At 39.2% G+C, this 17,018-nt stretch overlaps 2 protein-coding genes across 5 annotated transcripts; both read right to left on the reverse strand.

Annotated features, from left to right (window-relative positions):
* Window positions 1-1,358: 1,358 nt before the first annotated feature.
* LOC138007056 (uncharacterized) lies at window positions 1,359-8,522 on the reverse strand. 2 transcript variants are annotated; one of them, XM_068853756.1, is made up of 7 exons: window positions 8,374-8,522; window positions 7,235-7,437; window positions 5,978-6,239; window positions 4,274-4,461; window positions 2,531-2,748; window positions 1,909-2,182; window positions 1,359-1,577 (listed from the first exon to the last, which is right to left on the reverse strand). In XM_068853756.1, exons 1-7 carry the CDS (start codon window positions 8,445-8,447, stop codon window positions 1,411-1,413), a joined length of 1,386 nt encoding a protein of 461 aa, XP_068709857.1. In that variant the 5' UTR covers window positions 8,448-8,522; the 3' UTR covers window positions 1,359-1,410. The 2 variants fall into 2 exon arrangements, with proteins under 2 accessions (XP_068709857.1, XP_068709847.1); XM_068853746.1 differs by lacking the exon at window positions 8,374-8,522 and having other exon boundaries at window positions 7,235-7,569.
* A 499-nt stretch (window positions 8,523-9,021) lies between these two features.
* On the reverse strand, window positions 9,022-16,412 carry LOC138007042 (uncharacterized). Of its 3 annotated transcripts, XM_068853720.1 has the most exons (9): window positions 16,228-16,410; window positions 15,701-15,763; window positions 15,006-15,276; window positions 14,554-14,928; window positions 14,066-14,160; window positions 12,303-12,459; window positions 12,053-12,122; window positions 10,820-11,287; window positions 9,022-10,049 (listed from the first exon to the last, which is right to left on the reverse strand). In XM_068853720.1, the coding sequence occupies exons 1-9, from the start codon at window positions 16,302-16,304 to the stop codon at window positions 9,961-9,963; spliced, it is 1,665 nt and encodes a 554-aa protein (XP_068709821.1). In that variant the 5' UTR covers window positions 16,305-16,410; the 3' UTR covers window positions 9,022-9,960. The 3 variants fall into 3 exon arrangements, with proteins under 3 accessions (XP_068709821.1, XP_068709837.1, XP_068709828.1); XM_068853736.1 differs by lacking the exon at window positions 14,554-14,928 and having other exon boundaries at window positions 16,228-16,412; XM_068853727.1 differs by lacking the exons at window positions 15,701-15,763; window positions 16,228-16,410 and adding an exon at window positions 15,570-15,592.
* Between the last annotated feature and the right edge of the window lie 606 nt (window positions 16,413-17,018).

Genomic DNA, 17,018 nt, shown 5'->3' on the forward strand with positions numbered 1-17,018 from the left:
TTAAAGGCCCATTTAAACTGTTTCAACTTTAGTTTGCTGCAATATGCATTCAACAAAGTTGAACGGATGTTCAGGGCAGATGTTGACATAGACAAGCCATCGCGCCAACATCACGTAAACAATTTATTGCACATTTTGACTGTGAGGAACTAGGAGCAAGACTCTCCCGTTCAGATTTACGGCCGAATTGTTTAAACGGCTTCAATTCCACCCGACATTTTCCACGTAAGAAAAGAAATGGTGAACGTTTACTAAAATTAGTTTAAATTAGATTCAACACACTTTCAACATTTTCTACCATTTCACCAATGTTGAACGACCTGTTCAAACTCACCCAGAATAGAGTGTTGAATGCAAGTTTTTTTCCTTCATATTTTCAAGCTCTTTATTGACGATAACCTCTGAAAAGCTTACTGAAGTTTGTGGTGCTGAATGCAAGTTGGAGCAAATGTTGAAATCGTTTAAATGAACCTTTAAGAGCGTTCCATACACCATTTTATAATTTCTGCTATCATGTTCCTGTTGTTTACAAAGGCAATTGCGTCACAGTTTTCAGTGAATTAACGCAGGGTCTTCATTTTCCACTTCTCACGCCTGTATCAAGAATACGAAGACCCTTAGGTGAGTTACCTAAATTGGGGAAACTGTACATTCAAATCTAATCAATCTGAACGTTGGTTATTGAAAGAGAGGGGAAAACCAGAATACCCGCAGAAAAACCTGAGTAGAGATTAACAAACCCATCCCCCCCCCCCCCATCCCCCTTAGGTTGGCCACAATGGTGAAGGACCAATGCGCCAATATCCTGTCCCCAGTAGGGTAATATGTTTTGCTATGAACTTTTTGATAAGTTGTTTTTTTCTTGGGGTCTCGTCAAATCACCCTGCCAACAGAGCCTCTCTAAAACTCGGCAGAGAGCGAGGATGTGAGGCTCTACAGAAATCGTGTCAAGTCTTTTTAAGTCGCCGCAGCCCAGGTTTCTGGGCTAGTCACTCCGGTCAAACCGGTTTAGGCAGCGCGCGCATCATAGTTTTGTCAAGGCGAAAGTCAAAATCGAGCTTTCAGTACGAAAAAGGAGTGCGATCGAGACTTGGCCTAGGTTTGAGATTGTCTCCAAGCAACGGCTTGCGCATACTCAATAAAGACTTAAAACGATTTCTGCAGAGTCCTTTCTCGTCGAGTTAAGAAAGGCTCTGCTGGCAAAGTGTCGTCAAATTTGAAAACTGTCAAAACATCACTCGTATGTTCGAGAATTGTACTCGAGTACCTGCGATTTCCTACACAAATCTCCATTTTATAACCTTTTTTTTATCTTAAGAATAAAAAAGTTAAAAACAACTTTTTGAAATCAGTCACGATTAAAACAAACTTTATTAACTTCCTCCTTTATTTCTTACTTTTTTATGGTTATCAGCATTTTACGTTATGGGGCCAATCACAAAACCTCTTGTTCTTGTTGAAAAGCAATCCTGGTGGACAGTTTTGATAGAAAGTCTTTTTTCCGGCGCAAATAATGAACTTTGCGCAGTCTGATGGATCAGGGAAATAACCACTAGCTTTGCTACAGCTCCCCGGTGCTAAATGATTAAATAAAAACAGCAAATAGTTAGTTCTCCATTCTGTTCTAAAAAATGATGCATTGAAATACATCCGGCAAATTTGGAATCTCTCCATTTTTCTTGCTGCATGGTCGTGTTCTTGCTTATATCTTACTTTTATGGTAGTCCAGGGTAAGTGGAATCTATAAATCAGTACAGGTTTACAGTCTGCTAACTAACCCTGACTTTCGAAAGTCAGGGTTAGGATTTAATCTCAGTTTGGGATTCAAATAAAAAAATTTGTGGGAACCCCTCTAATCTGTTTCTTATGCAAAATCTTGTTTAAAACTCGCATGGTGGTAAAACTTACAGGTCGTGACAGGCAGAGATGTTGCTGTTGCCGAAGTGCTCATTGGCCTCGTTGCTATTTGTAAAGTTTTAGTCCACGGTGCTGATGGACGCTGCGTCGTGGGTGGAGGAGCATGCGTACTCGGGCTTTTTGTAGTGACAGACGGTGGATTGGTGATGTTACGCAGCTGCTTAAACGCATGTGCACCATAATCTTCGCCATTAATAATATTGTTTTGTACCCAAGAGCAGTCCCAAAACATCATTCCACCAACTCCAGGCTTGTCGCGGATTTGCTAACATTGATAGAAAAATACAGAATTGAAAGCTTCGGTTTTGTTCAAATCAGTGATAAAATCGACAAAGATAAGTGAATTTATTTTTAGGCAACTTTACTTCATAAATAACAACGTATTCATAACCCAAAGCCACTCAAGGTTATAGGTTGCGATCGTTTTGCGTTTTACGATTTGGCTCTGCACAGATTCCTAATACCCGGCTACCAAGGTTGGAAAATATTAGTCGCGACTCACACGTCACGTAATTTTCTCTCAATCTCGAGTGAGTCAAACGATTCAATCTGTTGGTGAATCTTTTGGTTCGGGAATTGCGAACACTTTGACACTTGTTTCTTTCATTGTTACCTTATATACCGAGGCAAGTTTATCTGGTGGAAAATAATAATGCGGCTTGCCAGCAGCTTTTGGTCCAGCAGGCAAACCAAGAACAATGAGAGGCCCATTCGGAATACTTCGTGCCCAGTTCAACCATGTGTCCATCACGGATAGAAAGTACTGTCCTCCTGGGTAGCAGTAATTGTTGTAAAACTGGATGAACAGGAAGTCAAATTCATGCCCATATTCTAGAATATCCATAAAAGATAGAACATCAAACTGAATACCAAACAACTGGTCACCTGATAAGAGACAGTCGAACAGAGGCCAAATACAATTCTATCCAATAAGTTGCCTTTGTCAAGTGAAGCTATGATCTTCGCAGTTATGAACGCAATTTTAGCAATTGCGCAGAGAAGCCTGAAAAATTGAGAACTTCAACGGGTTTGAACCCTTGACCTCGCGATACCGGTTCGATGCTATATCGCATCCGCAGTTCAGTGTATGGTTCATTTCGTTAATTCATTCATAATGGGAATATGAGCTCATCAAAGGGGATCCTCTATCTCCACTAATTCCTTGAGTCAACCCTTTCTCGAGTAAAATTATTAGGAACAGGTCTTTCCAGGGGAAAGTATCATATTTCTCTTGACATTGAGATAGCTTTGTTTTGATTGGCTTTTACAACGGTGGGCGTGCTGAATCTCCCAAGGGAGGCGTTCTGTAAAAAAAAACTACTCGGGAAAGCGTTGACTCCTAAGGTCAAGTTTGGTAAGGCTCCCCTTAATGAGCTCTTGCCTTGAGTTATTGCAGTTTTCAAACGAAGAGGGACGCAATCAAACGGTGCCGCTCAACGAATTTTGGAAAGCTCTTTGGTTACAGCAGGATGCTGCACGATTTCAGGGTTTGGCCGCCACCTTTGTGTGGCTGACTACTCGACTCAATTTGTTTTAAGGACCTCGATCCCACGCGGTGTGACCATTTTGGTGTCACGTATAAGGAAGGATATGTTGCAGCCGTGCTCGACTTGCTTATACCAAGTGTTTTCTCTCCGGTGCAATTGTATTTATTTATGCGATTTTGCGCTTACAAATATGACTGATTCTACTTATCAAAACATCGAAAAGCTGCTTTTTCTTGGAAACACTATTTGCAATTCGCCCTTGGGTAGTCTCGAGATATAAAGTGTCCAATTTACTATTTTCAGTTTAACTTTTCTCAACGTTTTGGAGTTGTGACATTTTACCAGTATCGATGGTATGCATCTGACGTCACGGCAGCCATGTTGGATGGCAAGAACAATAAGCTGTTTCTCCGCCGGGAACTAAACTTTATTATTATGCAAATTCTGCGAGGCGAAAAGAAATTGTATTGCATTGCTATCCAACATGGTCGACGAGTCACGTGGGTGCAAACCAAGAATAATGCTTTCACCCATTAGGAATTCATAGGATAACTACATAGTCTTTTACGTTCCCGAACTATGGAGTAAAAAATGACTTCGTTGTCAGACAAAACAACTGCGATACACAAATCCCAGTTACATCAGAGTCCTATGCTCGTAGGGAAACATTGGAACAACAGAACGTGCAAATTTGAGGTGAGCACAGAAACAAGGACAACATGCACACGGTACTTTGTACTTTCAAATACAGTTGCAGCACTTGCCATATCGCCTAATTAACTCTCGGCTTTCATCGAATGCTGAATGCTACCCGGTTTCAGTATTGGCATTCAATAAAATACTAACAAGGAGGTCGTGTCAATCGTTACCTTCCAATGCAGATCCCTGAATTTCAGGTCCCATCCACTTATCTGGAAAGGGGCACTGAGGAGCAGCAGTGATGAAATACTGTTTACCGGGGTCTGTGTTCATTAATCTTCGCATCTCACGCACGAAATCTGGGTAATATTTGTGACTTCCTATCTCAATATTTAGATCAACGCCATCCATGACTGCCCTGAAGAAGAAAGATTACACCTATACGAGTTGCTTGCGCATGGTTTCATTGGCGACGCAAGTATTACAACAAGCGACTTACGCAGACGCATTAACTTGTTGCAGACTAAATCCATAACCCAAAAGTCTCGATCTGCGATGAAATGCGGCCCATCGCGCTTGTTGGATATGAGATGATTATACTGAGCCAACTCAGCGCTACGCACCTTGGCTATTTATAATCTCGTATCCAAAGCGCCCTTGTGGAATATAATTGTCAATTTATTAAAAACTGAACTACTGATATCAGATTTCCAACATTTTTATTGGCCTGCAGGGCACAGGCTATCAGTTCATATACCTGCTGTACCTAACATGGTCAATGAACGCGTCAGCAATAAAGCGAGCTGAAAAGATTTTTGCAGCTCTGAGAAAAAATGGCTGACAAAAGCCGTCTTGGACCCGAATTGACCGATACAAACATCGATGCTTTAGTCGAAAATACATGGAAGAGTTGTTGATCCTGGAGTTTTTAATAAAACAATTATTCTACTCGGGCTTGCTGGATATAAAATTATTATAACCAACTTGGCGCTACGCGCCTCATTGGTTATCTATTTATCCTGAATAATTGGGCAACGGTAGTCACACGTCACGATCAGATTTGATTACAAGCATTCTTTCCTCCGGTTTAATATTATTCTTTAGTAGGACAATTGATATTCATGCACAGGACATTAAAAAAATGCAGTAAAAAGATGTAGTTATATAGCAAAAAGCTACTGAATATTACGGAAAAATTGAGCTTACTTGTTTGTCCGGGACAAAATCTTTCGGTAAAGTGATTTCAAATTCTTCGATCTCGCAAAAAAATGAAAGCAAATTGGACCACTGCATCATCACCTCACACTCAGCGTCTGGCTCCAAATGCAGTTTTCACGCCATTTACGTATAAATACTGCATACATACATACATACATACATACATACATACATACATACATACATACATACATACATACATACATACATACATAGTTTATGTGAGCAGGTTACAAAATAGGCAAGACCAAAGTCCTGATGTGGACCTGCACTAACTACATCTAAGCTAAAATGTATTAATTACTTACTGAGATAATATGAGAATTTCTTACATGATTGGCCTCTGCAGTAGTATTACATGTACAACTGAAAATCTAAAAATATTTAAAGTCCACTGACCTAAAAGAAATGATACAGGAAGCTTTCTCAAAACTTATCTCCTTAAAAGATATTTTCTGCGAATGTACCTATTACGAGTACATAACACTAATAAAAAGAGGGGTAACGGAGCCCTTTCAGGAAAAATTAGCCATCCCTTGACAGATTAAGCTTGGCGTCAGTGAAAATCCGCCATTTTATCAACGTGCGCGAGCTAATGCGCGCGCCAATGACACAAGAAATTATGCGCATTGGGGTTGCGCAATGCAAAATCAGGTAATCACCTTAAACTCCCTATTTACGATGATAGAACATTGAAGAACAAACTGGTCCCTTACCATAGGAATGGTCTCCTATCCTGCATCTCCTTTCCTCCCAAAAACATGTTCCATATATAATAAGCAAGTTTTTTAGCATTCTCTGTGCTGCCCAAGCTCCCATCACACGTATCTCCGCCAAGAGAGATCAGCATTTTCTTACCAAGCTTCTGACAGTCTCTAATACCACCCCCAATAGTCGCACATTCAAAGACATCTGGGCTGGTGCCTGGGTCGGGCGCGTAACTGCAGTGATGTGCGAAGTTCATTCCTGGAAGTCCGTCTGATTGACATAAAGTACATTTGCTGATTGGTCGTTTTAGTCTTCCAAGGAACCGTCCATACCTACCCTGACGTGACTTTTATAGTTCAATTAGTAGAATAGCAAAAGGTTTCGGAACGCAAGTCTTAGAGTAGTGATAAAACTCGATGACTCATGTAGGATCGTCCGGGTGTGGTGTTGGTAACATTGATTGACAATGATTGACAATGATTGACATTGATTGTTTCGACAACCTGAGCGAAAGTCCCCCAAGGGTCAAGTGATGATCCTCAACGTTTCAGTTGACTCTTAGGATGATTTCTTCTGAGGTGGTTCAAACGTCAATGTCGCCAACAACAATACTTATCAGCCCTACTTTCACCCTGGCAATCTCGCTTCATCAAGTTTCAATAGGCCATAGCCCACTTCGGAAAATACCATAATATTCTTTGTTTGTCCCCCCAAATTTTGCATCATTTGTTGTCGAAAGTTTCAAAAGGGTGACAAAAAGCAAGGATGGACAGAAATTCGGCGGGTGAAAAAGAAGGCAGTAAATTCAGAACATTGAAAACCTGTACTGAACAGCTCAAGATCGATATATCCATATTCTGATGAAATCCGGCCGAGATTTTATCGGCAAATATAACAAATTTATCCTATTAAAGTAGGTAAAAAAGAAAAGAAGACTGACATTGTCTTAACTTGAACTGAAAAGCTAAGAATCGCGCATGATAACATATAGAGCATTGGAACATAAAATAGAGAGCAAGACAGATCAACATTTAAGGGGTCTTTCTGCAGGTACCAGCGAGCATTATGTTTTTGGTCACTTGGGATTAGTCTTTATTTGGAATATCGTTTTGTTTTCTGCCTTTTGTTTCTTTGTTTTACGTAATTTCTACTCCGGTACTTGCAGAAGCTGGCTATGTAAAGGAAATCGAATTTTTAACGAATTCTGTATTCAAACCTTTTGTGAAAAACAGTTTTCGATCGGACACACTTCTTTTGTTAGGTACCTTTGTTTCGATTATTTTTGAAAAGTCGGTGAATAAATGCCACCATGTAGATATCGAATTTGTGATTGTTGCAGAAGAATCGCAAATCTTTCTCCCAATTTGATCGGCTCACTCTGTGGGCGATAGAATTTTGTCCCCAGTACCCCACCAGCAACTGCCGGTTGGGAAGTGACCGTTTGGCTGCAAACGCAACTGTAGTCTTTCTGAAAAAAAAAAAAAAAAACTCCGAACAAAACAGGTATTTAAAAAGTTTAAAGCAATTAAGGGTTTCATAAAGCCGCCTAAATTTAAGGAGGAGCATCCGCTCAGCCTGGTCATAAAAGTCAACGCCTTTACCTTTAGGGACCAGCCCACCCAAGGTTAAAGAGGGAGGCGAGTTCCCTTGGCTCCCCTACAACTAACAGGGAGCGACAATCACAACATTGAACAAAAAGCAGACTTACAACTGTTGCACACAGAGCCCTTTTGTACACTCAAGCCAAGATCAAAGTGCTTTTCTATGCTTGTAATTATAACATATATTAGAAAGCTTTTTGGTGTGTAATCCTTGCGAGTATATAAATTTTCATATATTTTAGCAGTGGAATTGACATGAAATGAAATGAAAATTAGAAAGATCATTGCAGTTAGATAAGCAACTTAAGAATTGCCATGAAAACCTAAAAAAATCTAGGCAGGAACGGGATTCGAACCGCGCATGACCATGCGCCGGCTCAGTTTGGAGAGCGCGAAGTCAAGAGTTCATTGCTTGTACTAAGTGCAATGACCTTTCTACCTTTCATGTCTTAAAGGACTTTACTTTATTTTACAAAGAATTCAAGATTTTCTAATGCTACAGTTGATTGACCATAATCATCCGTGGGAGAGGATGTCTTTGGATTTGTTTTTCAACTTTTCACTTTCGTCGAAAGAAGAGTTTGTTTTCTAATAGGAACAGCTTGAGAAATTCACGGCATATACAAAGTTTTTCCTTTTTTTCTTATTCCAACTCAACACTTGTCACTACTAAGAGGAAGTCCATAGTTTGGATATGTACTTTGTTACGCTTTTTAATGAGCAACAAAGTAAAACTACTTTGGATAAAACTTTTGTATTGGAATCGGCAGGCGGAAATAAAAGCACAAAATCTTACTTTTTACCTCACAGCATTTAAAAATGTTTCTCCTCCAGAAGCTTCTTTAAAAAGAACCAAAAGGACCAAGAAAGTGACCATATTCGATACCTCGTTGGAAAACCTGACTGTCTCAGAAGGGAATGTGCTCACAAATTGAACGATTTAAAATGGAACATTTCGAGTCATGCTGCGAGGAGACTGGGTACGAATGTTTTTTAAAGCATCATTAAATTACAAATTTAATGATTTTTGTTTTTACAGAAACCAAACTCAAAGTCATACATCCCCCTAAATGTGAAAGCTATAATTTTTTGAGGACTTAATCTTGGTGAGCAAAATCGATTTGTGCGTTCGATTCCCAGGTCTTTCAGTTGGCCGAACACCTGTTCATACAGTGTGTGGCGGTTCGGAAAACAATGTGTGTTTGGGGAAAATGCCGAATTAGTAATGCATTTGACTTTGGTTTGTACTGCTCTCTGCGTTCTCACCATGTAAAATATCAGTTATAACTTCGATATAAATTCACATAAAACAATGATTGCCATTATTTACGACGGTTAAATTATTTGTAACAATTACAGTGATATGTTCAAGTTGTGGTCATCGTTGGCTCTTTGTTTTCTGGAGCGGTTCAAAAGATGGAGGGATAATAACAATATCTAATTTTCAAGCATTATGCGCTGAATAAGCGCTATCGAAGTTTATTTTATTTATTTGTTCTTTCATTCCTTTATCATATCTTTACCACAAAGAAATCTGAATACATAACCCTTTTACTCTAACGCCAGACGATTTTTCTTGTTAACGAAGAACTCCCTTAGGGCAAAAATGGATCACAACAACTATGCGTCTCCTTATAAACTACGAATACGTCCGCTTGAAAAGATCAATAAAATAAATCCCGCTTGTTTACCAAAAAGCGAAGTCCTAAAAACGCCGGTTAAACCTTAAACAATATGAGGGGTACCAAGGGCTTTCACCCATCTGCTTGTGTTTTATTCTAAAGGTAGTCTCCTTAAAAAACACAGATCACAAAGAAAGCAAATATGACTGCCGGTTAGGTGATCTCGGTTGTTCAGTCATACAGCTGTTAGAAAAGTAAAATAAACAGCTGCCAAGGACTGTTTTGTCAACTGTTCTTTCTGTCTAGCATATTCGGCATGCTGCAGCCGAAAATATTGAAACTGTTCAGTATTGTTCCCTTGGACTTGAAACCAATCTTCCATACGACTCGTCATTTGAAATATTTTTTTACAGCATTACTGTTATTACAATTAGAATTCCTAAGTTTTGAGCCTTTATTAGCATATATTTAACTTTATCTAATCTTGTTTCGAATAACAATAACTGATTTCATAAGGAATATTAAAATTTTAAAACCTTTTAGTTCTCAAATTTACAAATTTACATCGACGTTATCAAATCTCTCTCTAGATCAAGGGCGTGGTCTGTTTGCTCTTGCAATTTCGTATTTTATATACCAGATTGAACTTAACTTATTGTCTGACTCATTGCTTGGAACTTATAAAAGAAAATAATTGATACGGTGCTTTCTATTGGCTACTAAGAAGAAGCTATCCATTGTTTTACTAAACAAGTATTAAATGGTTTCTTAACATGATGTCACTTCATTATTTAGCATTCGCTCATCCTCTTTGCATGGTTTGCGGAGAATAAGACCTGTTTGAGAAGCTTCCGGGTCTGTTTTAAAAAAAGAAAGAAAAAGTGTGAGTAATAATTTCGTAAACTAAACCGACTGCTCGGAGTTTAAAAAGAGGCATTCTTCCTGTAAGGAATGATGCTGTTTGTGTCGTCAACGTTGACCCACTTTGTTCACGTGATGCATTGGGCTAGAAAAGTGAGCCAGTCATAGATAAGGGCGGAGTAAGGATGGTCTAGTTAAGGCCGGATTGCAACCTCTGTGACGGGCGCTCTTAGCTGTACCTTCACGGAGTAAACTTGGATTACTGCATTGTTTATAGCGAGGCTCCGAGCCCCTGCCCCGTTGTCTTTTCCCAGATTTCCATGTCTCAGCAAACTAGTGCCACCACTTGAATAGTGCACGGCTTTCACTATTTAGCAATATTTTATATCAAGGCCGGGGATAAGTATCGACGTAAATGGGGTTATACTGATGGCTCCCCATATGCAAGAAATTAGCATTGTAATTCTAGGCAGTCAAGCTTATTTATTTTGTGCAAATGGTCGTTAAGCCAACAAGTTAAACTTCACCATCATCTTGGCTTCTGTTATCTTGGAAACATTTTAAAAGATCAGCTTATTCAACCAAGCCGATTGCAGTTAAAACGGCTTTTCTCGATCTCGGGCACGAAAAGTTATCGGGACTTTTCAGGAAACGGGCCCTAGGGCCGCTAATCATACGACATGCGCTGAAAGCAGGCAAACACTGGCCTTTAAGTTAGTCACCGATGCGCCCTTAACTGTGCACATGGAATAAAGATCATAATTACCTGAAGATTTAAATTTGTTTTTCCTTTTCTGACGGCAACAGTCCCAGACCGTTCCGACAATGAAGCACAGGATAATCAATCCAATCATAGTGCCGAATGGGATGAGATATTGTGACAGGTCTTTGAAGTAAACCCATTTAAACTCAAACTTGAGTTTTTCTTTGTTGAGCTTGTTGCACGAGTGTCCTGACCTTGAGTTTCTGCTCTTGTTTCCTGGATTTTTCTTTCTGCATTTCGCATTTATTGTCCTTTTTATACATTTGATGTACTTTTCCTCGGTATCGAATTCCATGGGTTCACCATCACTGGGTGCATAGTAAAACTCGGCACCAATGTGCAACGGTGCCATAAACTGAAGCACCTCCCAAATCTTATCATCCTTAATCTTGTCATCACAATGGAACACCAAGATAGAATCCAATTTCATCTCAGTTAACTTTTCAGCTGCCATATTAGGTGCGTCGATGGCTAAAATTTACAACAGAACGTTTTAAAGTGATGTTTCTTTTTTTTTTTTCTAAAATTGAACCAAGCACAAACAATTTTTGTAAGCAGTTTTTAGGCTAAAGTACTTCCGTGGTAGAGAACAGGAAAAACTATGCAAATGGCTTTTAAGAATGCGTTTCTTTGTGTAACATTCTGAAATTTAGTTGCTATTGTTTCATCAATAATAATAATAATAATAATAATAATAATAATAATAAATAATAAATAATAATAATAATAATAATAATAATAATAATAATAATAATAATAATGGTAAAGATGGATTTTATTAAAGTGTCAAGTCTTGCAGCTCTAGGGCACTACTTGGGGACACCGCTGTACATTAAACTGAATCAACGCAAATTCAAACGTTGGCTTTTGAGGAGAGGGGAAAACCGGAATCACCGGAGAAAAATCTCTCGGAGCAGAGTAGAGAGCCAAAAAAATCTCAACGCACACATGACGCCGAGTCTGTGAATTGAATCCGGACCACATAGTTGGGAGGGCGAGTCCTCTCACCACTCGGCGCCAGCCCTACTCCCATTTATCATTTAAAAATTACGAACGCTGCAAAGTTGAAAATGTAATAAAAGTGTTGTAAAGATGGAAAATCCAAAGCTGTTATAGAAATAGCTTTACATCGCTACGTTTTCATTTAAGCAAGACTTAAAGTTTAATTTCATTGGTGGTCGAAAAAAGAAAATATTTTCGAATTTACGAACTCTTAAGAAGTAATTTCAATGATACCTTCAACAATTGTAAACCCCATAGTGTCGTCTACGTAATCTGAACCATCAAGAACACGTGGAACTCCAATCTAAAAGACATATTTTACAAATAAAAGGAAAAAAGGAATCGATTTTATGGCATTAATTAGAGCAGTAAAAGGAAAGGTTTGTTTCCTTTATTTAAGCTGGAGTGGAGGTTCCCTCGTAGTTCACAATAAAATTGCACCACCTCAATCCAAAATAATGCATTCATTACAATCATTAGTTACCTTTTTATCGACTAAATGGTCGTCACTCTTGAGTTCCTGTGCTGTTAAACGGGAAGACACTTGAGCAGTGAACATGGACAGGAGAACAATACCTGCCACCATCCACACTGTCGCGAACAATCGAGCAAAACACGACTTTGGGGACTTGTCGCCATACCTACGTACGAAACATTCAATAAATCCCTAAAGTCTTTTTTACCGTTTTTACAGGGAAATAACGAAAAAACAACAGGGTCGTAATGAAACAATCAGGGTGGAGATTTGTTTATATTTTAGGCTCATTATAAGTGATGAGATCCCCCCCACCCACTCGCCTTAGCACAATTTTATAAGAACATGCAATCTTTTAATCGTGGATTTGATTTGACTCTGTGGTATTGACTTGAATAACTGCGTAGCCACCAGTGTGGACCACAGATATCATGATATGTCAAACTGGATTGAAACCAGCAAAAAATGCAGAAAGAAAACATCTTCCAAACCATTTTCCACCTGAACACGAAAAGCGTTGACTGTGTAAGAACTTTCTTTTGATGTAGTATGGCCGTGTAGCCGCGTCGAGCCACAGAAAGCGCACAAAAAATGAAGCCTCGCTTATGTTAAGGTGAGTACCTGGTTACATTGGCATACATGGATGGGTGCACGTACGTAGGTACGTATGTACGTATGTATGTACGGACGCTTGATGACATCATGGCTATAAAACCAAGATTTCTCGCATCGATGGGTTAGCATTAACATATTTTCTTAACAATGTGCTCCGCGCGCGCGCACCATTGGCGCGCGCGGAGCTCCTCTACAAATACTATGGTGACTCTTACAGGTGAAACATTTTCTGATTTCAAGATTCAGACACAGCCCTTGTTTTGTTTTGTAATATTTTTTTCGATATCCATTGGTTTGCTCGAGATCCGTAGCGCTTGCCAAGAGGATCGCAGCTCTGAGAACGAGGATGGCTGAGGCAGTGCAGCAAGCACTAATGAATTGACTCTGTACAACTGTTGAACTTCCGTTGAGAAAGATAGTCAATGATTTTTTTTTGTAACTCCCGCTAGAATTTTATTGGGAATACCAGGGATAGTGAAGATCCAACAACGAAATGGAAATAAATAGTCATGTTTTTGTGATCACTTATTACTTAACCAATCCTCTTAGATCATCGAGATGTACTGTTCTTTTGTTTGAAATTTAAATGCCCAAAATGATGAGAAATACGCTTTCTGATGTTTCGTTTTCAAACATTTTTATGAAGTGAGGAGGGGGGGGGGGGGGGGGGCATCACCGCCATGCCTCCATCCCCCACCCCTCCCTACGAAGAACGGGCTTATACTCGTCCAATACGTCCTCCGAACCCAAAATTCCCAAACTGTTCCAAAATACAAGTTGCTGAAAATCTTTATGCCACTCAGTTTTTCCAGGCCTGCTACGGGCCTGCGAAGAGAAATAAAATTTGCCCCTTTTAAAGTATCCTTCCTGTCATTATCAAAATCGCAAAACTCCTTGGTCTTTGTTGAATTATATTCATGCAATCGTAACATGACGGCTGAAGAGTTATAACTGCATTTTGAAGCACTTAAAGTTACTTCAGTCCGAGTATGCAACTTGAGTTATTTCGCTTAAAATTCACTATTTAATGCATTTAGCAAGGATAAAACACATTACCCTTTCATGACTACCATTATCTTTGTTTACTAAATTAGCGCGCTCCGCTTAGCAAAAATATTTCAACACAAAGTGCCAACAGCACCAAACTTTAAAATTACCCCACTGTTGCCATTGTAACAACTGCCCACCACATGCCGTCACAAATCCCTCGCCAAAACCGCCTCGGAAACTGTTCTGAATTCGCTCTGCTGTCCTTTAGAAATAAACAATTAAAATGTCAGTGACCTCAGGGAATAAAATGATGAATTCGCTTTTTGAGGATCATCAGTCAATCATCTGGCTCATTTTCTTTTCAAATAATGAATCATACACTTCTTTAGCTTTTTGACGAAGGCGTCAAATTATTTGTAAACGGAACCAGTTTAGTCGGATGCTAAGTTCATTCCAATTTTGTAAATTGCTCCTGGGCTTCCCAGATTCTACCCTGTGAAGATGCTATTCATTGCCAGTCAACCGGATAAACTTGCTTCGATTTCCTCTTGCCGCGCAAATCTCTCTTTTACATAAGCAAGCCACAAATGCCTGTGTACGGGCTTCTCTGGGTCAAACCTTTAAGTTTCTCGATTACTTTCGTAATTTTACTTACCAGAACCCATACAATTATTCCCGAGAGAGCAGCACATGAAAAACATAACAGGAGAAGAGGCCATAACTCCAAGATGGCCAAATACGCGATCCTGACAAGATCTTTTTTGCTCGTGTCTCTGACCAGTGCCGGATGTATGCTAGCAAACGACAAAAATTCATTCTCACGATCCACTGTTGCTTTAAAAACTGGAAAATCGACTTCCACGTATTTCCTAACGCCTTTGTCGAGTTTGCTGCAGTGCTTAGAAGCGTTAGATAACTTTTCAGCCCATGTTTCCAAACGCGAGCCAAATTCTTTGGAGAAAAATGCAAAGTCGGCTGCCGGGAATTCCAAGTCCACTGAACTGATATTCCAAACCACGTTCTTTTGTCCCTGTGGAGATAACGTGTTTTGGATGTTGAAAAAATTAATATACGGCTATCGTGGGCATCAAGACTAGAATGGTTTACCTCGGTGGGCCGTAAGTGCTCGCTTTTGTTTTCATTTGCTTCCTTGCATCCAGAATCAGTGGGAAACACAACCTCCGAATTGGTAGCACTGCTATTATGGTCCTCCGAACTGGAAAGATTCCTTTTTGGTTTTTCTATGTATTCGGTTCTGTTACCAGTTGAATTGTATCCCGGATTTGATTTCACAAGCTCAGCATCGGACACATTGACAGATCTAACAGATGATTTGGTATTATTTATCTGAGGATGTAAGCTTTCTGTGAAGAGTCCTCTGAAGCAAGCAAAAAAGAACAAAGCTTTGAAAAGAGACATGACTGTTCTTCAATACCTCTGTCAGAATGTATATGAATGCATTTTTCACTGGTCATAGGCAGCTATGGATAATTTTCCAACCGCCAATTCGTGATCCCAGTTGTTTGAATAATTAATCAGCAGAATAAACCAGATGCGCCACTCCCATGAATTATAACCAAGTCTTGTATGTTGTTTATGGATAATAATCACTAAGCAGTGAGATGAGAATAACCGAAAATATTATTTTCTGCATTTCAAAAGAATAATTACATAATCATGAAAAAGATGATTTGTTTCACCCCTAACTCTTCTTTTTAGTATGTGATGGTGGTCTTCTCATCAAAGCGGTTCCACGATCATACCTATAAAGCCACAATCATTCATAAGGCAGACAGTTTTACTGTTTAACATCTTTCGGCAGTTTCTTGGTGAAGCTAACTTGACCTTCGTTATACCAGATCCAGCTAAGAAAGATTGTCAGCAAAATTAATTTTTATTGAAATGTATTTCCCAGTATGGTTCATTATCAATTATTTAAACTGTTAGGTTTGGCTGTCTCTTGTGGACCGCGAAAAACATCCGTTTCGTCTTGCTACTGAAAGTCGTAATGCAAAGAATAACTAAAATAAGTATCCGAAAGATTCACCGCCGTTAACTGATTAACATAAATCGAACAACGGATCTTATTTCTCTTTAGAGTGGTCATACAGACATATAAAACCAGCACTTTAATGTAATGCACAGAAGCAGGAAAACCATTATAGCCTGAGGCGTGAATTGTAACTGACATTATATCTTTATAACGAAAACAAATTCTGGAATCGGTGTACAGTGTAAATTACTCGGTGTGTACTAGTCCCGCAAGGTTGACTTTGAGACCAAAGAAAATTCTAAAATATTGATTTGTTGATGTATATTTTTTACTTACTGCAATGGGGCATGCTTAACGGCTGTTACTGAAACAGAAATGCTATTAATCAAACCTCTCCGACAAGAATATGACATAAATTAAGTTTTTAAACATGTAAACAGGCAAAGCATGTTGAGACAAAAACTGTGGACCACTGTGTTTTTGGATCGAAAAAATTTTAAGACAGACTTGAGACCATACCACCTCACAGTCCGAAAGACAATTAATTTTCCGAGGAGCAGCGTGAAATATTTCAAGTATTGCTGAAAGGTCCTCATAATGCGAATGATCAGTGCCCAAAGGCTCATCAGAAAATTAATTTAATAGCCTCGGCATGGATTCTCAATATAAAAATATGTAAAAAGCGCATTTTTATGCTCTGAGGAGGTCAGACGCGCCTTTTTGACGCGACAAAGGAAAAAATGGACTTTTATAATTCGAAAAATTAATATTTAATTGTCTGTTACCTACTTCGAATATACTGGAATCTCCATATTCTGCATAGGCGAAAAATTATTACTAATATAGGTTGCCAGTATGACAAACCCAGTCGGAATCTGCGTTTCATTTGTTTGTTTTGTTACTGGGTTGCCGTATGGCAACCCCAGTCGGAAAATGGGTGTATTTCTCCGTTGTTTAATTTTTTTCATTTTTTTCCGTGTCATGAAAAGTCGTGCCTCTCACTCTCCCGCTAAGTGGTGTCTTTGTGCATAGAGTCTTCTGTACGTGTTGTGTTAGGTTTGAGGGGGCTGGGGTAATGCGTAGATTTCTCTGGTGCACACGGGAGAATGTTTCATTAACCTGCAATG

This window comes from Montipora foliosa, chromosome 1 (genome assembly GCF_036669935.1).
Source record: "Montipora foliosa isolate CH-2021 chromosome 1, ASM3666993v2, whole genome shotgun sequence".
Taxonomy (NCBI): domain Eukaryota; kingdom Metazoa; phylum Cnidaria; class Anthozoa; order Scleractinia; family Acroporidae; genus Montipora; species Montipora foliosa.